Here is a 21,169-nt window from a genome sequence, read left to right on the forward strand (position 1 = left end):
AGTGTGGTTGTCCTAAGTCAAGGGATCTACTAAGCCTAATCATAAAATAATTTAATTTATAGTTTACCAATAAAGTTGTACCAGTCAGCCTTATAGCTTGTTAGATTAACTTGTTAGTTGTGAGTAGCATTCTAATTTTATTGGATGTCCTTGAAGGAAGGGAACGTTTGCTTCGTAATTAATAAAGACTTGCAAGTTCTGACTATAAACTAATGCCATGTGAAGTTTCATGGAATGTCATATACATGGTCTAGAGCAGCCTATTGGAGAGTAATGACAATTAGTACAACTTTATGAGTCATCATGATAAATAAGAGTATTATTCCAATAAGCCAACATTTTGGGGTTTACACGCGGTGATGCACTTTGAAGGAACAAGAAAGATGCATAAGATACTGAAGGCAATCAAATAATCAAATCATCTTGATGTTTCTGTTTTCATTTTCAACTAGAACTAGGATTACATAATTATTGTGTCCAAGAGGAAAGACGAATTCTGTTCTTTCAACATAGAACATCGTAGGCTCTAGCAAATGAAAACATCTAAAAAATGGACCTATTTTTTTATTTCTAGCTAGCAAGATTCACTGCAATAGGACTCCTGACTGAGTGCTTGCCGTCTGACCAAATCATATCTCCAAATACATAGCCGGCTCTAGTGCCTAATTTGGCAAAATTGGGCGTAATAATAACCTGGAAGGTCTTCTTTTCACCAGTTGTCTTGAACTCCAAAACTCTAGGTTTGACAGTGACGAAAACTGCAAAGGGTTGCCTGACACGCACTTTGTATGTGCCTGGAGAACCAACGTTAGTTACTGTTCTAGTAAGAGTCACCTTGTGTGCTTGGATGTTAGGAACTGCGATTGAAGGGTAGTTGAAGTCCTGTATACTGAAAGTATCGGGACATGAATAAGGCTTCTGAGAAAATAATCGGATCATGGTATCATTGTAGCCACGAGCACATAAGAAGTTCAAGTAATCTTCAGTGGTAGCGTCATAAACGAGTCCAGGGTCCATTGCACTGTTTGGGTTCACATGTCCTGAACCATAGGCAAATGGTGTCGCTTCGACAGTGGATGAGTCCAGAATTGACTTCCTGGTGTTATCTCGGGTTTTTGCTGGAATTGAAAATGGAAATGGAAAGATTAGAGGAGGTGAACAAGAATGTGCGACACTTCTCTGACTTCACAGCATGAAGGATTTGCAATATGAACTTAAAGAGAACGTTTACCTGTAGTCATGATTGCAGATTTGATAGCTGACGGACTCCAGAGAGGGTACCGTGTTTTGAGAAGGCCAACAATGCCAGCAACATGAGGACATGACATGGAAGTGCCAGAGAGTATAGAGTAAGGAAACCGGCGTTTGTCATTATCTAATCTAGTGGGACTTATTGCTTCGGTGAAAGCAGCAAGTATGCTCACTCCTGGTCCAGTGATATCAGGCTGCAATTAACACAAAATGTTAAGCACATAAGAGAATCTGCACATGATGTATACTTGAAAATAATACCCAAAAAAAAAAAATGTTGAAGATTGAATTGCTTTGCAGACCTTGAGAATTGTTGGCTCAATGTTACTGGGTCCCCTAGATGAGAATGCAGCCATAAATGGTGCTGGCTTTACTCCTAATAGTGTCTTTACATCAGTAATGGAAGCAGTGGGGTTCCTATTACAAAGAAATATCCATTCATATAACAATCATAACTTGTTAGAAAATAATCTTGGGTCTAACTAGTTCAAAAATGACTGTAAGAAGTGAAAAAGATAAGTACTTGGTTCTGTTAAGGTAAGCAAATATGATTTGGCCATCAGTATAGTTTATATGTGAAGCAGGTAGCACATGAGGATCAGCTGAAAGATCATTCCCATCAATCACATTATTAGCCAATATCATACCTACAGCACCTGCCCTAAGACACTCACTGCCCTTATCAGCTCTTGCAATCACCCCTCGTAGACACAACACAATCTTGCCTTTCACCTTTTTGGGATCAAGACTTCCAGCATAACAAAGCAGACTACCAGGAAAAAAAAAAAAACTCAGTTTTATATGGTAGAGAATTGAAGAAAGATAATCATACAATTTGATATTACAAAATTATATGTGTTAGATTGAGGACATCGAGTGGTTGTGCTTACGCGGATGTGGGGGATACGTTTGCAATATTGGCATTTGCAGCACTGATCAATGGATAGAACTTTCCACCTGGCACGCCTGAAGCTGAAAGACTTACTCCCTAATAATGAAAATTAGGAATGTCACTACAACTGTTTTCATGTAATGAATAAGGATAACTTACATATTTCTTGTCAAAAGTTGCATTTGGAGGAAATTTTTAAAAATTCCTGGTCTTTTCTAGAACTAGTTTATCAATAATGCTCTCTTGAATATGCATTATATGGAAAAAAAAATGGTAGGATTGAACTCCCACCTTATCCAACTGCAACGCCAAAGGCAAAGCACCTTAGTATTAAGAATCAAATAATTGTTGCAGAATCAATGTTAGGGCATAGCTAAATAAGCAAACAGCTCAGAACTTGGCTAGCTACAACTCACTTTCGTGTTATATGCATACTGAAATTAATCCCTAGAATATTTTTTTACATGGATTGAAAAATAAGATACACAATACCTCGATTTGCTTCTTGTTGCCAAGAGAAGCATAGTTAGCAAGATTCCTGTCTGTTGTACTAGCCCCAACTGTGAAAATCCATGGAGCCACATTTGTTACAGTCCCCAGAATTGGTCCAGAATTGCCAGCTGAGCAAACCACAGCAATATTATTCTTAACAGCATGGAAGGAACTTATTGATATCCCATCCCTGAAAAATTCAGTGCCGCCAGTGGCACCAAGAGAAATTGAGAGCACATCAACACCATCACTTATTGCAGCATCAACGGCAGCCATGATATCTGCATCATAGCACCCGCCAGTGAACTCAGTTTCTGGCCAGCAGACCTTGTAGGCAGCCACGCGGGCTCTTGGTGATCCACCTGAAGCAGTGCCATTGGTAATGTTAAGAACACTAGTGTGGGGTACAAAGTTACCACCAGCAGTAGATAAGGTATGGGTGCCATGGCCTTCCAGATCACGAGCAGAGTTAAGGGATTTGTTAAGAGGAGCTCCGAATGCTGCAGCATAACCTTTGTTGAAGTACCGAACTCCAATCAACTTCCTGCGTACATAACAATTAAAAACGGCGAAGCCGGGCCATATTCAAATGTTAACATATGAGAATAGAGAGCATGTAAGGAAGCCTTACTTAGTAGAAACACAAGCAAATACCAGATTGACTTAACAAGAATGACTAGAGGGTGATTTCTATCTAATCATATTACATTAGAAGCCATTCCACGTGGTTCTTTGCTTTGAAAATTTACTTAAGCATTTAAGACATGATAATTCCCATGAAGCTAAATTAGCACACTTTGTTTTCAAGTGTGACAATGAACCACCTTAGTTCTTTCAATAGCTTTTCAAAATTTATGAACTCAATTTTGTTATCAAAATCGAAACTCTGTCACTTTTTGGTTATCAACATAAACTTCTTGATAGTATTCATAAAATTTTTCAATATGAACTCATTAAGGCAATACACACAATCGGATGAGGTATTTCCTATTCAAAATTTGTTAGAGAAAATTGGCATGAGTGGAGGGGAAAAAAAAAAGACCTGTTGCAACGAACTCCATCTTTATAGCCAGGTTGACAGATGCCACGCCATTTGGCTGGGATGGGACCGTACCCCTTATCTTGGAAGCTCTTTGATTCTGGCCAAGCACCTAGCACAACCCCATTGAAAAAAGAGCGCACACCATAAAATGTCAAAACAAAATAGCAATTAACATAGGAAAATTTGCACAAATATTTTTTATATACATGTGAACATATTGCATATATGGATAATTGAGATTTATTTCTTTGGTGACTCACACTTGCAAATTTATAATGATAACAAATATCAAGTTGCAAAGATAAGAATAAGTGAATGTGGATGACCTAAGTAATGGAGGAATTAATAGAGAGATAGAGTTACAATCATAATACAAAAGGTATATTTATTTTATATATATAGTACTATGGGTTGTTAAAAAATATTTTGTATTTTTTATAATTTATATATATAGTACCATGAATCTCTAATATACAATATTTTGTAACATGAGATCAGCACACTCCAATCTGAAAAATATTAAAATTGGGTTGGTCAAATCAACTAAGAAACGTCATACGTTGGTTTGAAATATATCAAAATTGACCTGATAATTGATCTAATAAAAAAAAGAGTTTGGAGTCAAATATGTTCATGTCAAAGCAGCAATACAAAGCATATGGTTTTCATCACATAGCCAACTTTAAGGGCTTGTACAAAGAAGTTAGTTGGGCTAGAAACATGCATGCAACATTTTCATATTTCTTCACACTTTGTGAAAGGAAAAAGCAATCAATCTTGAAGTAAAAGAGAATATAAGACTCACCGGAGTCAAGGGTTCCAATGACTACGTCTTCACCATACCTCCCTGCTTTCCATGCTGATGAATCAGGAATTTGTCCATCTTTAGTAAGCCCAAGAAATTCCCATGACCGCGTTGTGTGCAGTTTTCTTGGTAGGTTTGGGAATACTGATATTACTTTTGGATCCTCTGCAAGTGAAAACACAGCCATTGTCAGATATGGTCCCAACTGCATAAATTTAGCTTGCAGCAGGGACAGAAACAGAGGAAAACAGAGCCATCAATATAAAAATCCAGAGAACTGAATTAGATTGTATTCCTCACTTGCAATCTCTGCTGCTTCTTTCTCATCAAGCATTGCAGCAAATCCATTGATATGTCTTGTATAAGAGTAAATGATTGCATCCTTAGCCTTCACAGTACTGTGCAAGAAATTTATAAATAACAAAGTTGTCATTTTTATTCAACATTGACCAAAAAGAAAAAAGAAAGAGGAACATAAGTTATACAGGACACCTGTTATCAAATTTTATACCTTCCTACGAATGATCCAAGCATGTCTAAATGAGAATTCGTCACACTGTCACGTTCTTGCAATGAAGCATCAAATAGATGCGATTGTGCTCCCATGTACACAACATAAGACTGCACCAAGATGTAAAAATTAAGGCCATTGATGAAACAGTTATAGAAGTCTATCAAATACCCAGATCAATACTGGTACATACATTTAGAACCTGAAATTTTATTCACGTGCATAAAATATCAAATCCTTTTCATGAAAACAAAAAACACAAAACTTTGAATGACAACACCAATATGTTGTTACCTTTTTAGCGCCATTGGTGGTGGTATGCAAAAGAAAGAAAACAACAAGGGGTAAAAGAAGCGAGGGGAGAAAAGAAAGGGCCATTTTTTTTTCCCTATCAACTCTCTCAAGTCACAAAACCAAAGAATAAAATTTTGTGACTAGAGATAGTAAAGAGACTCTGCTTTCCTCTGCTTTTATAACTCAGTTTTGCTGTGTCTTTGGATGATATAGATAATTGGTCATCCTTCAATGACGGAAACTAGTATGGTTTTGCCATTTCAAGACGATAACCTTTCAATTGAATATGGTCAATTTAGACAGAATGGGCTTCTGAAAAAAAAAAAAAAATTAGACCGAATGACTTTGCGATTCTTTTTTATTCAAATACCATTTTTTTTTTTCCAAAAATGACACGTACAGTTGTTACATGGTTGGAAATGATGTGTTTGTGTTCTGAAAAAAGTGTTTTTGAGTTTTGTTGTCTAATTCTTTGGCCTCAAAAGGAGGAGGACGTAGGAAGAGAAAAGAAAATTTCTTATCATTTTGTGTCTGTGATGTAAATGTAACCGCCATTACTCTAACCCAGGCTAAAAATGGAACAAGATGACCTCCTATTACCTATTGCCTTTGGGAACTATTAGCTAGTATCCTGCGTGATGCGCGGTGTATTTTGATAAATTTTGTAAGAAATTATTTTTGTCTTATTGATTTTATGAATACTATTGAGGGAAAATTCTTCTAATTTATGCAACCAAAATATGTCACCAAATCACACAATTCACATTGTCACCTACAAATTTTAATTGAACTAAAAGTAGCCAAAAACAAATCCTTACCAAGTATATGCATCATACGAAATATCCAAAATATACATTGGCACATAATATGAAAAAATAAGCCTAAATACATTACAATGCTACATAAGTAAAAACGTATACATAAAATGTAAACAAAATATTTAAAATGAACACAATATTTTGAAAATTAACATCTCTTAAAAAGAAAACCAAAGATATTGTGAGAAAAATTATGGAAGTTTAATTTCCAAGTCCAATGAAAATGAGGATTTATATTGGACAAATGTGGAGACAAATAATATTTACCTAATTCATTGAATCCGACTCTTACAATTCTACATTGTAGTTAGTTTTATGCATAAAATTGAAAAGTTTTCTTAATTCTTATATTTCCCATGACTTTTTAGATCCATCCGTATCTATGGGGGCCAGTTAATCAGGAGGTACTGTTAAGGCTGTGCTAACTGGGCCTATGGCCCGATCCGAGGACATTAGACCATTTGAGGACGTCTAGATAAGATTATAAGGAGAATGAAGTAAAGATAAGAGTAGAGATAATATGAGAAAAGTCCAACGAGTGTTTGAGGATAAAAACCATCTCGGCAACAAGTGTCCGAGGTCAGTAAGAGTGCCATATCATCATGGAATTTCTTCGAAGTTACATCACCACTAAGGGTTAGACGTTGGACAAGGGATAAGAAAGGAGAAAGGCAACAAATATCTTCAAAAAGCTGCTACCTCCGCATTAAATAACCCTCAACCAACTCTTTGGCCGCATTAATATGGAAGTGATGCCTGAACAGTGATCAAGCAGCTTTACAGCTACTAGTTGATGGTTCTGGGAGGTGCTGGATGGGATAAGAAGGAGTTCCCCGAATCTAACCTACACGTGTGTGGTAGGGATGATACCAAGATCATAGTATATAACATAGGAAGATGTACTAAAAGAGGGAGATCGGGAAAAAATCAAGCAATTTTAGAACAAGACTACGAACTCTTGTATAATTTTATTGATCAACAAAACAATATAATATAAACTCCTCAAGCTACTTCGAGGACAGATTTTCTCATCCTACTTGTGTCTAACAGCCTTAAATTACCAAATTTTATCATTTTTCTTCTGGAATAGATCTAGTTCTTTCATCTACACTCTACAATTTTTTTGTTTGGGCCGCTTGGGCTAGAACCCAATCCTATATTGGGTCCAATCCAATTTCAGTCCTTACAATTGGCGCCGTCTGTGGGAAGAGCTTGATCTAGTCTAAAGGAGATTTAGTTGCAACATTCACGATGGAGGAGGCAGGACCACATCAGGTAGATGTTAATCTACATCAAGCAAAATCAAGGGGTTCTCAGCATAGCAATCCACATAGGAGCCTTGAACGGAAAGGAGGCCGTGAGGGAAGTATGCACACAACTCATGCCAGTAAAGGTCAATCTCGAGGGAAGAGTCATGTTTCCCATGCAAAGAATGACGGAGACATGCAACGCGAAATCGACGAGTTGAAGAGGGAGTTGCATCATGCTCGGCGAAGACGTTCACCGCCCAGCTCCAAACCATCCTCTGAAGAGATAGATGGTGCTAGTTATAGACGGAGATCCAAAACTTCGCCCAGGGAGACCTTTTCCTATGAAGAGGAGCACCACCATAGACGTAGGTACAAAATCCCACCTTGCAAAGGCTTGGGGAACGATGCCATGAACAAGGCGCTGAGTCAAGTTTCTAAATCACCCCTCACACGGAACATAGAAGATGAGAGCCTTCCTCGGTGATTTCATTAACCCACATTCACCATTTATAATGGTTGGACAGACCTAGTAGAACACGTTAGCCATTTCAATCAAAGGATGGCTATTCACTCCAAAGATGAGGCCTTGATGTGTAAGGTCTTTCCATCTAGCTTGGGCCCGGTGGCGATGAGGTGGTTTAACGGTTTGAGGGCGAACTCTATCGACTCCTTCAAGAAACTCACTCAGGCTTTTGGTGCTCGCTTTATTACTTGTAGTAGGGTTTCTCGGCCTTTGGGATCCTTATTCTCTATGTCCATGCGGGAGGGTGAGACTCTGAAGGCTTATTCGGATAGATATTGGGAGATGTTTAATTAGATAGAAGGAGAGTACGATGATGTGGCCATTAGCACTTTCAAGGCTGGTCTTCCAGCCGAGCATGATTTGAGGAAATCTCTAATTGGTAAACCTGTTATTAGTGTACACCAATTGATGGATCAGATTGACAAGTACAGAAAAGTAGAAGAAAACCAACTGCAGGGGAAAGGAAAGGTTAAGGTGATCCCTCAGGAGAGGAGGGATTTCAGGTCAGACCGGTACAATAATAACTGACCTCGGAAAGACTTTGTTGGATAGTTAGGATCTGCCAACACCCAGGCGGTTAATGTTGTGTTTCGAGAGCCAATGCAACAAGTACTAGAGAAGATTAAGAATGAGTCGTTTTTCAAATGGCCAAACAAGATGGCAAGAGATCCTATGAGACGTAACCAGAATCTTTATTGCCACTATTATCAGGATCATGGACACACAACTGAGGATTGCAAAAATTTATGGGACCATTTAGACCAGTTAGTCCGAGAAGGGAAGTTGAAGTAACTCTTGCATCATTCCAGTGGTTGGGTAAGCCAAGCAGGCTCAGAGCTTCGGGGAGATTCTTCTTCAAGACTCCCCCTTGGCACAATAAACGTTATTTTTGCTGCCCCGGGGAGGACTGGATCTTGTCCTTCCAGGGTAATGTCGGTATTCTGTTCTCCAGCCAAGGAGTCTAGCTCAATGCCTAAGAGGGCCAAGATGGGCATCCCGTAGTGTTGGGTTTTTTAGATGAGGAAAAGGTTGGAACCATACAGCCCCATGATGATGCTCTTGTGGTTATGCTGAGAATTGGTGGGTACAACGTGGAAATGGTGATGATTGACCAAGGCAGTGTTGCTGATATAATGTACCCTGACTTGTATAGGGGGCTAAATTTGAAACCTGAGAACTTGGCGGCCTATAATTCTCCTCTGGTGAGTTTTGAGGGAAAAATGGTTGTCTCAAAGGGTCAGATCAGATTACTTGTGCAGACCGGTACAAATGTGGTGGAGTGGACTTCATTGTCATAGATGTTTTCTCTCTATTCATGGCCATTATGGGTAGACCTTAGCTTCATACCCTGGGGGCTGTCTCTTCTACTCTACACCAGAAGATGAAGTGTCCATCCGGAGACTAGGTTTTGGAGATAGTAGGAAGTCAAACTGCAGCCCGACAATGTTTGGTAGCGGCTATCCAACATCAGCCTGAGGCGGAGACCTCGGCCATCACTAATAATGGTTTATAGCAATCAGAAACCTCGGCGTTACCCTTCAACGGACCAGCCGACGAGGTGAAATGTGAAGATTTAGAAAGGGTAATCGTTGGCGATGATCCGAAGAAGTTCTTTCAGATCGGAGCTAAACTGCCTCTGCAGGAGAGAGAGCAATTGGTTGAATTCCTCAGAGAAAATGTTGATGTGTTTGCGTGGAGCGCGTATGAAGCCCCGGGTATCGACCTAAGTTTCATCATCTAAATGTTAATCCTTCCATCACCCCGAAGAGACAGCCATTTCGGCGTCTGTCGAAAGAGCATGCCGAGGCTGTCAGAAATGAAGTGGCCAAGCTCAAGCAGGCAGGGGCTATCAAGGAAGTTTTTTTTTATCCTTAATGGTTAGCCAACATAGTGGTGGTGAAAAAGAAGACTAGGAAATGGCGAGTGTGCGTTGACTTCACAGACCTCAATAAGGCCTGTCCCAAGGACCCTTTCCCTATTCCTAGGATAGACCAGCTGGTGGATGCAACAGTAGTTCATCCTCGGATGAGCTTTTTGGATGCCTTCCAAGGATATCACCAAATACCGTTAGCATTGGATGATCAAGAAAAGACAACTTTTGTTACTCCTATTGGAAACTATCATTATAAAGTAATGCCATTTGGTTTGAAAAACGCAGGGTCTACTTATCAACGGATGATGATTAAGATGTTTGAACCACAATTGGGCAAGAACATTGAAGTCTATATCGATGATATGGTTGTAAAGAGCAAAGTGGTGTCTGAGCATGTGGAAGATCTTGCAAACATTTTTGAAATTTTGAGATAGCACAAGTTACATTTGAATGCTTCAAAGTGTTCATTTTGTGTAGGCTCTTGAAAGTTCTTGGGCTACATGGTGACTCACAGGGGAATTGAGGTGAATCTAGATAAGATTAAGGCCATTAATGGCTTACAAGCACCTCGGAATCCCAAGGAGGTGTAGAAACTGACAGGGATGACTGCTGCTTTGAACTGATTTATATCTAGGTCAGCTGATAGGTACAGACCTTTTTTCCTTTTACTGCATAAATGGAAAGGATTTGAATGGACTGAGGAATGTGCTGCAGCATTTCAACAGCTGAAAGAGTACCTATCTCGGCCACCTATCATGTCCAGTCCTGAAGTGGATGAGGTCCTGTTTGCCTACTTGGCGGTGGCCTCTCATGCAGTAAGTTTTGTTTTGATACGAGAAGACAGTGGCATCCAAAGACCAGTCTATTACGTAAGTAAGTCACTTTATGAAGCCGAGGTGTGGTACTTATCACTGGAAAAGGCTATCTTGGCAGTAGTACATGCTACACGAAAACTCCCCTATTATTTTCAGGCGCACACCGTGGTGGTTCTAACTCAATTACCGCTCAAGTCCATACTTCGAAGTGCAGATTATACTGGGAGAATTGCTAAATGGGGCACGATTTTGGGGGCTTTCGACATCAAATATATGCCTCGTACCTCTATGAAAGGCCAGGTCCTCGCCGATCTAGTAGTTGAGTTTGCTGAGCTTCCAGAAGAAGTAGAGGTGAAGCAACGTGGCATGGATGAAAAATCGGTTGGCCTAATCTCCACATAGGATGCCTCATCCTGAAAAGTATATGTGGACGGAGTAGCAAACCAACGGGGAGTAGGAGTGGGGCTAGTTCTGGTATTCCCTGAAAAGATCACCATTGAAAAGTCCTTGAGGTTGGGATTCTCGACTATAAACAACGAAGCGGAGTATGAAGCTTTACTGATGGGAATGACTATGGTCCAAAAAATGGGTGGAAAGGCAGTGAAAATGTTCTCAAATTCAAGACTGATCGTGGGACAGGTAAAAGGGGAACTGGAAGCCCGAGATACAAGAATGTAGGAATATTTGGGTCAAGTTAGGCGTGTATAAACAAATTTTGAATCCTTTGACTTGTCACATATCCCCAGAGGTGAAAATACCCATGCAGATTCCTTGGCTACCCTTGACACCTCCTCGGCACGGAATTTGCCCCGGGTGATAATTGTCAAGGATTTATGCATCCCCACCCCCAACAAGGAAGGATTTGCTCCAAATCCATCAAGTCAACTTGGGGCTGAGCTGGATGGACCCCATACTGCTATTCCTCGAAAGCGATATATTACCTGAGGATAAACCAGAAGCTGAGAAAATACGAAGGAAAGCTCCTCGGTTTTGGTTGTCTAAGGACAAAAAGTTGTATAAATGTTCTTTTTCTGGGCCATATCTGCTTTGTGTACATCCCGAGATATTAGAGTCACTCCTAGAGGAACTGCATGAAGGAATTTGCGGAAGTCACACGGGGGGAAGATCCCTATCTCACCGGACCATTACTCAAGGATATTGGTGGCTAGATATGCAGAAAGAATCACAGGAATATGTTAGAAAATGTGACTAGTATCAGAGATTCGCTCCAAACATCCATCAGCCAGGAGGAGTTCTTAATCCTCTTTCCAGCCCTTGGCCTTTTGCTTAATGGGGCTTAGATATTGTAGGTCCTTTCCCTAAAGCACTAGGAAATAAAAAGTATCTACTGGTCGGCACAGATTATTTTACTAAGTGGGTCGAAGCTGAACCTTTGGCTAATATCAGAGATGTGGATGTGAAAAGATTTATCTGGAAGAATATCGTTACTCGATTCAGGGTTCCTCATACCCTTATCTAGGATAATGGCCTTCAGTTTGATAGCAAAGCCTTTAGGCAATACTGTTCTGACTTGGGGATAAAGAATAGATATTCCACTCCGGCCTATCCTTAGGGAAATGGGCAAGCTGAAGTTGTCAGTAAGGTTATAGTGAATGGACTCAAAAAGAGGTTGGATAAGGCAAAGGGAAAATGGGTGAAGGAATTACCACATGTCCTTTGGACGTATTGAACAACGCTCGATGATCAACAGGAGAAACCCCTTTCTCAATGACATATGGAGTCGAGGCCGTAATCCCTCTGGAAGCAGGTTTCCTAACGTCAAGAACTAGTGCATTTACCCCGGGAGGTAATGATGGACTGTTGGAAAAGAGTCTGGATTTGATCGAAGAGCGAAGGGAGAATGCAATGGTCCAACTGGCTTACTACCAGCATAAGCTCAAGCAAGGTTACGATACCAATGTAAAGTTGAGGTTGTTGGTTGCAGAAGATTTGGTATTGAGGAAAGTTTTGGGGACCACCAAGAATCTAGCTTGGGGAAAATTGGGGCCTAATTGGGAAGGACCATATCGGATCACTTCAATTGTAGGAATAGGTGATCATATGTCATGTGTTTCCTTATCTATTGAAGTATTAAACAGAAACTAAGTTATGTCAGGTTCCTCGGACCACAAACTTAGTGGAAATTAATACCCTATGACATCTATTAAAGTATTAAACAGAAACTAAGTTATGTTAGGTTCCTCGGACCACAAACTTAGTGGAAATTAATACCTTATGACATTTATTGAAGTATTAAACAGAAACTAAGTTATGTTAGGTTCCTCGGACCACAAACTTAGTGGAAATTAATACCCTATGACATCTATTGAAGCGTTAAACAGGTTCAATAGAAATTAATACACCCTCGTATTATTAAAATACTAGTTCAACACGAACTTGAGCATTTAAAGGGAGTAGACCCTTAATTCCCATTCTCGGATCACAGGGTTTGTGATCACCTAGTAAAGATATAAACCTCAATGAGCCTAGGAGCATCATTTAAAGCATACTGAGGTGCCCTGGACTTAACTTTATTTAATCAATTGTTTGGATGTTTTCTTGAGGTTAAACTTGTTAGAGTAAATATATATGTATTCGACAGTTTCTACATTCTTTTCATTTGGCCCCTTTAATACCTTTTGGCCTAAAAAAAGCAAATGAGAAAAAACCAATTGGCTTATTTACAACCCCGTTAATCCCCAAGCCAAAATTACCAAATCAATTTTCACAAAAAAGCCATTAAAAGAACAAATGGGTCTCTGCTCTTTCTTTCTTTCTTTCTTTCTATCTACATATGACTAAATGCACAGATTTGTGGCGTTAAGCCCTCATTGTTTTAAGATAAAACCAAGTTTTTTGAAGTGGGTTTCCTTTATTTCCTCAACCCATTTTAGGAAAATTAAGGCTTTTGCATTTGTTTACTGCTGATATGGTTTTGGTGTGTGTTTTTCTTGTTCCAATCAGAAAGAGCAAATGGGTCTCTGCAAGAAAGTTTCTTGCTTTTTGTTAATGGATGGGTCTGTGGATCTATGGATTTGAAAAAACCTCATTTTTTAAAGCTTAAAACTTGTTTTGGTGAAGTGGGTTTTTATAAATTTTTGTGAATATTAATTGGCATTGGAGAGAAAGAAAAATCAAGGCTTGCTTTGTTGAAGGAGAGAAATGATTCAGTTGTTGTTCTTGGTTTTGTTTGCTGAGGGTGTTCTGTGGTTCCTTCAACGTTGTTTCAAGCCTTCAATGTTTCTGATAAAGTGAGGGAGATGGGAAGAGAAGAGAGGGAGAGGGAAAGTGTTTTTTTATTATTTGCTGACGTGTTAGGTTAGGATTGGCTGGCGTAAATCACACCTTTTATGCCAGCTCCTGACCCAATTTAATCTCATAATTTAAATGGTTATCTTCACAACAGTGCGGAGGTATTAATAATGAATGACTGGACTTGAAAAAGAAAGGTATTGTTCTCTTTTTTGAAAGGAAGGTATTGTTCTCTTACTTGTGAAACATAATAACCTGAAATATGGTCATGTAATCTTTCTGCTATCATATATTAGTTTTTTCCATTACAACGCTGACATGTATGATGCAGGGCCAATGGCGCTTTGAATCTTTAGCTCAGCAATATCTCCATAGTTTGTAATTTATTTAAATTATATAATTTTTTATGCCTAAGGCACCTGACTGTTCGATGAAATGTCTGAAAGAGATATGGTATTTGGAATATGAAAAATTCTTAGGTAATCTCGGAGTATAGTAAAATAGTACTTTCTCTTCTCACATTCATGGTAGACCCTATCATAAATTTAATAAGCGGATCCTACCATGAATGTGAGAGGAAAGAGCACCATTTTCCGTGCTCCGGGAGTACCTAAGAATATTCCTGAAATATGATGATTGCAAGTTATCTATCATGATGAGCAATGGATGTAAGGAGGATGGCTTTTTATTGTTATACTTCAGCAGAATGTTATTTCAAGTATTTTCAACCAGTGTATGGTAGTCGTGTGAATCGGACTACAAATACTTATTAGTTCTGAATGTCATGAACATGACTAAATGATTAATTTCACATTGTGAATGTGTTTTGATCTGATGTAGTTATCTTTTAACTTCATAAATGGTTTTTGCTAATTTTCTTTACATGAGTAGTTTTTGCAAGTTTTTGCTCGTGAGGCAAAAGAGCGCGTGCTGGTGCCATACCCCAGAAATGACCATACGTAAATTACGAGATTGCCACTGGGCAAAAGAGGTCTGCAGTCAATCCCTAGGAATCTTGCCTCTGTCCTTCTTTTGAATGCCATTGCAAGACTGGTTACGGGGCAATGCAACGACAAATGTTGTTATCCTGCCCCAGCAACTCCCTTGGCATGTTTATTTTCCTTTCACTTGTTGGAGTCTTTGGTTAGCTCGCAATGAGCGGATTTTCATGGATCAATCTCGATCCCAACATAGCCTTATCTACTTTTCTGTGCAAGCTGCTACGGAATTTTACTTCCTAACTGGCACTGCCAGACGGACCCAGGTCAGACTCCCCCAGATTATACGATGGCATGCATCCCCAAACCTCTATATTAAAATCAATACTGATGGTAGTGCCCTAGGTAATCCAGGTATAGTCGGTGCTGGGGGAATATTGAGAGATCACTTAGGACACTGGATATCAGGTTTTTCTCTTCACGTGGGTCTAGCAATGAATAATATGGCTGAATTAGTCGTGGTCAGGCAGGGTTTGGCAATGGCGTGGACTATGTGTTTTAAATATATTCAACTTGAACTTGATTCTAAAGTGGTCCTAACATGGTTAACAAATCACAATACCCTACTAATATGATACCTTTAATTTGTGATTGTCAGAGCCTCTTGTATCAGGATTGGGAATTGCGAGTGCAGCACAATTATTGTGAGGTAAATGAATGTGCGGACGCTCTGGCAAAGCAGGGAACTCACCAACGGAACCTTTTGACTATTTATAGTGACTGTCCCAGTTTTGTATATGTATGCTATATAAGGGATTTGGCTGGCCTTGGAATGACTAGACTATATGCTCAAGGCTCAGATGTTGGTGATGTATAAACTTTATATTATATAAATAAGACCTCCTGTTTTCCACCCAAAAAAAAAAAAAAAAAATACTGATCTTGATACGGAAGAATATACCAGGAACAAAGAAAACAAGTCTGTTATTCTATGTTGATTTGATGACAGAAATTATCTTGTTTTCTTTTAGTCAGACAAACGGAACCACATATTTATAATAGTTATCTCTCTCTCTCTTTATGATTGGCTTTTCAAACAAGTTTGATTTTTTTTGTTTTTTCTTACTTCAATATACAAGTTTGATTTTTCCTTTGACTACGAATTCCAAATAGTATGATTAGAATCTTTATTCCATGACACCTTGACCATATTCCAGTGGGGTTCAAATAGCAGATCTAGAAGGTCCTTGATCAGGGTTAGAGTCAAGAATTTTGTTTGGAAGCTTGGATTACAGTATTGAAGCTTAGTTAAACTACACAAATTTATAGATACATATGCATACATATAAGTGTATATGATTGCATACAGAGAGAGACAGAGAGGAAGGTTCTTGATCCAATTGCTCTTTTAGAATTTTGAATAGCATATTTCATTTCATCAAATATATTTTTATTTTTATTTCCATTTTATAAATATTTTTGGCATCTTTAAAATCAACCAATTTGAATGTTAGAATTTATAAGATCTAAATTTATTTGCTTCTAGTTTTATGGGAGAGCTCATACCTTTTGGAGGGTCAAGCAAAAAAAAAAAAAAAAAGTTATATTTATAAAAGGATTAATATTATATAATAGATGTTCAGTTCTAGAAGCTATGATTCCATCAACTGGCTATCTTTTTTATGTAATGAGTTTATACACTATTATTAATCACTTATAAAAATAGTTTAGTTTATAAGAAACTCTATTACCAATATATCGTGACGTTTAGGTAAAACTTTATTACATGTTTCACGCCAACTAGATTTCTATTAAAAAAATTCAATAAATTTACAATAACATATAATTAAATTATTAAGATAGTTTTAATAATATTATAATTGAACTATAGTAAGTCATAGAACATTTTATAGATGGAAAATATTAAAATTACTTTCAATTTTACTAAAAAAAAACTTACAAACTAATATGACAACGAATTAATGTGATTTTTTTTTTGAGAAATATGCAATTGAAATTATATCAACAACATAATAAATAAAATTTTAATTGCTTCTTTTTGTTTCATGTTCAAAAGATGACAATCTATTTGGAAGGCTTACGCAAGGAAAATACATTTTTTTAATTATAAGCTCATGCAGACGTCGTATATTGGAAGCACAAGAAACCAGGAGAGCAAGAACAAAACAAAGACAAAAGGTTTACATCTCAATTCTCATGGATGAGGTTGCAATATTCATCAAATGCCTATCACATGGTGACGCAATTGTTAGGGTATGGATCAGAAACCACTGCAACGTACAAGGGCACCTGAGGATATTGGCCATAACTTGATGACCATAGACTTGGAGTTGGGTTGTCTTCTTTTTCCTCATGTATCTTCTCAGCACTACTTTCTTCCAGTTTTTGCACACTCTCTATGGTGGCATAGCCAAGCTTCTTACTTAATAAGCGGGCCAAACTAGCTGAATCAACTCCTTCTCCAATCACTACAACTTGACCTTTATCTGGTTCTTCGATTGCTACTGAGGTCACACCTGTTTAAAAATTGTTAAAATAATAGTCAAATGATTGAATTCACTATTTTCTAGTAACTTAAACTATATATTGGATAAATTGATAATTTATCATTATATTAGAGCATGTGGTTTTGAGTTCAAACCATTACTAGGCTCTTCCTTCCATATAATTATAAAAAGCTAGCAATCTAATTTGTTGATTCCTATATATTAAGAGGGAATTTAGGCTCGTGTCTAAGTAAAAATGTTAGAATAATAGTTAAATAATTAAATATGTACATTTCAAATCCGTCAACATATAGCTTAGAATGCAGTTTTCAAAAGCAAAAGAGATTCAAAGTTTGATATGCAGTTACACACCTTCTGCCACAACAGCAATCTTCATGGCCTTGGTTCTGCATTTCTCACCATTCATTTGCACCTTAATTACTATCTTTTGCTGCACCATTGGATATGCATAACATATAATGCATTAGTATCTTTTAACTGTAATAAAATATAAAAAGAGAAAAGAAAAACCGTTTTCTTTAGTGTTAAATACTCATAACGTTCTTTCATTTCATTGATACATGTAGCTTGTTTTGGGAGGAAAAATCGAAAATGTGATTACCTTCATGTTTGATAGTTTGGAACAAATTGCAAGTAATAAGAGAATTCCTAGATATGATATGAATGTGTGCTTATGGAAAAAGAGATCAGTGTCTATTTATAGCATATGAGTGCTTAGTAATAATAATAATAATAAAATCTGTGGACTCATACACACAGTGCCTACTTCCACAAATAATTGAAACAGTAAACCAATTACGTGTGGGTTTGGATTCAGCGTTTCCGCTGAATCCCGCATCACGTTTTCCTTTTTTTCTTTTTTCTTTTTTTTTTCTTTTTTTTTTTTTTGCTTTCACGCATTTAAGGGTGCAAAATTTACTCTTCATGAGACAAATTTTACTGTTCACGCACTGTTTTGTCACTGTTCACACACTGTTCATCACTGTAGCAGCACTGTTCATACATTAAAAAATATTAAAAATGGGTCCCACGACACTATTCACACATTTAAAATTTATTTTGCTACAGTGTTTTCAGTTTTCAGTTTTCAGTTTCAGCTATAATAAGTTCAATCCAAACGGACCTTACAAACCCCGCATTTTCTAGAGACCGAGTCAATCCCATGCTTGCATTACATTGCAGTTTTCGAAGTCAATAATTTCCTCTCTAAGCAATTTAATTATATAAAATGTACTATATTATTTATCCTTTTCTTATTTGTAATTATTTATGTATCTATGCTCTTGTATTACTCTAATTTTTCACTCGTTCAGTTCTATCCCTCTAATTATTATTATTATTATTATTATTATTATTATTTTCATTTTAGAGCTATTACATTACATCAATAACATATTGGAAGAAAACTTAGACAATAGTGGTAGAGGCCTATTGTTGTCACTTGTCATTATGGATTCTTTTACTGATTTGCTGTCCAGAAGTGCGAGCATATTGTCAAAAGGGAAAATATCACACTTGTTTATACCCACTCATACAAATATTCATAATTAATGAAGAAATGTTCACTTTTAAAATGATGAAAAAAAAAACGTCCATATTTAAAACATGAAAAAAGAAAAATGAATGTAAAAATAAATAAATAAATAAATAAAAACACGAATTTGAGGGTATTATTGCCCTTGTCAAAATATTTGATACTTCTAAGGACAGAGTCGGAAATTTTTGTTTGGGGGGCCGATTTGTGTTGCTAATTTATTAGTGTATACAAACTTTTATACACATACACAAACACATGTATCTATACACACAAAAAATTAGAATATTTCATAACGAATTCTTAAAATTAAATGTTTCATAGAATTAAATTAATCTTTCACCATCTTCCATAGTGAAATCCTTACAATTTTCATTTTCAATATAAGTTACCAAATTGTCTACCGTTGTGAGTAAAAAAATTTCATTTAAATTAATGAAGTGTTCAAAGACATAAATGATTTAAAACTTTAAAAAATACGAGAACACATTTTATCATAAAAAATGAATTTGAGAAACAATACGTTCTCTATAATTACTAGACAAATTGGACAATTTTTTTTAAGAACATTATTGGACCAACTCAAATAGTTGGGGGGCCAAGTCCCATTTTTGAGGGCTAATTATTAAAATATTAAATATTTCTATATAGTAAAAAAAAAAAATTCAAAATTTTTGGGGACCATGGCCCCCCACCTTAACATGTAGCTCCGCCCATGGATACTTCAACTTTTCTAGAACTAAGGGACTATTATATAAGTTAAATAGCAAGAAATGTGGAAAGAAAAAGAAACTAATAATCGTGTGAGGATAACTGCTCTTAGTATACGGTTGTGATCTATGTGTTTTTTTCATCCAATTTTCTTTGCTTAAACCTCCATTTATTCAAATTTTCTATTTATACTAATTTTCAAGTAAAAATTTAGAACAAGGTTAAATCAATTATAGGATGTTTCCTAGAGTTTAAGGTATTACGTTATGTAATTTTCACAAATTTACTATTGAACCACAAGGGCTGCTCTAGCATCATCTTCCGTAACCCAATTTTTTTAATAAATCTAAGATGACTATAACCTTACAAAAAATTAAGGTATGCAAAAACCTATGTAAAATAATAATAAGATTGACACATTTGTCATCACTACTCACTATCAATTTTCAAGCTGGGTTAGCTAATAAAAATTAAAGCTAATCTTTTTCTTGTTTTTGATAATTCGATAGCTGGGTTGGGAGATTTGAATTTTGTATATTTTTGTTGGAAAATATCAAGAGGTACAACTTGAACTACATGCTTCTTGGCTGAAACTAAATTTTTAAAAGAAAAAATATATATATAGAAATCGTGTAAAAAAAGGTAATTTAAAAAAAATAATAATAAGCACAATCTTTATATGTTTTAAGATAATTCTTGACTATCAATAACTATAAGTCAAAAAAAAAAAAAAAAAATTATTTAAAAAAAATTTAATTAAAAAATTAAAATTTTTTAATAAATGATAAGATAACAAGTTTTTAATAATAAATAATTTAAGATGCTTGTAATAAATCTAAATAAAAAATAATAACAACTTGTCAACATGAAAAAAATATTGTATCTTAGCATTACCTGCATAAACATAGTTTGGCTCGGGACAAGATCTTGTATCATTTAGTAGGTGTGATTTTTTTTTTTTTTTTTTCTAAAGTCTAAACCTCGTGAATCGGAAGATTAATTGGAAAGTGGACCTCTTGCATATGTGAAAGCTAATCGGTCTCCTAATCTCATGTAACGAAGGTTCTAAAATGTTTTGCACATTTAGGAAGACCGAGGAATATCGTATGAAGTTTCCGTAAAATATTTTTTAAATGAGTGAATAATGATGTGGGATTCATTTTTAATAAAAGAGTTATTGAAAAGTGTAATTTATAAGGTCTATGAACAGTATATAAAAATACTGTTTACAGTTAAATGGTCAACCATTATAAGCTGAACCAAAAAAAAAAGAAAAAGCAAATCGCGCTACAGTAAAACATGAACTTGGAATAAACTGAATTCAAATTGCACGAAAGTCTGCCGTGTTGGCCTTTCCTTTTACTTCCCTGGCTGCGTCGGTGAATGTGGGGCCAGTAGCCTGACATTTTGTTTGGTAGAGTCACGTCCCATCTAACTTTTTTTTCAATAACCAATTTAATGTTTTCGGGGAAGAATAAAGTTTCCCTCCCAACAAAGTTTTTCAACGACTAAATTTATAAAATTCACAAATAATGAGCGTTTGGTTTCAGCTGAAACCAACGTTAACGTTTTCATTTTCGCGTTTTTGTTTTTTTTTTTTTTTTTCAGTATATGAACAGTAAATTTATTGTGTAAAGACA

General features: G+C 36.6%; 2 protein-coding genes across 2 annotated transcripts in view; both read right to left on the bottom strand.

Annotated features, from left to right (window-relative positions):
• The window catches only part of LOC126694073 (disease resistance protein RPM1-like), an 89,105-nt gene that overhangs the window by 38,771 nt on the left and 29,165 nt on the right, over nt 1-21,169 (bottom strand). The window lies entirely within an intron of this gene.
• On the bottom strand, nt 522-5,371 carry LOC126694193 (subtilisin-like protease SBT5.4). The gene is made up of 11 exons (XM_050390271.1): nt 5,288-5,371; nt 4,994-5,103; nt 4,783-4,880; nt 4,483-4,647; nt 3,678-3,786; nt 2,636-3,179; nt 2,142-2,239; nt 1,775-2,020; nt 1,554-1,668; nt 1,232-1,445; nt 522-1,118 (listed from the first exon to the last, which is right to left on the bottom strand). The coding sequence occupies exons 1-11, from the start codon at nt 5,369-5,371 to the stop codon at nt 571-573; spliced, it is 2,331 nt and encodes a 776-aa protein (XP_050246228.1). The 3' UTR covers nt 522-570.

The sequence above is a fragment of the Quercus robur genome, chromosome 8, assembly GCF_932294415.1.
Source record: "Quercus robur chromosome 8, dhQueRobu3.1, whole genome shotgun sequence".
NCBI lineage: Eukaryota > Viridiplantae > Streptophyta > Magnoliopsida > Fagales > Fagaceae > Quercus > Quercus robur.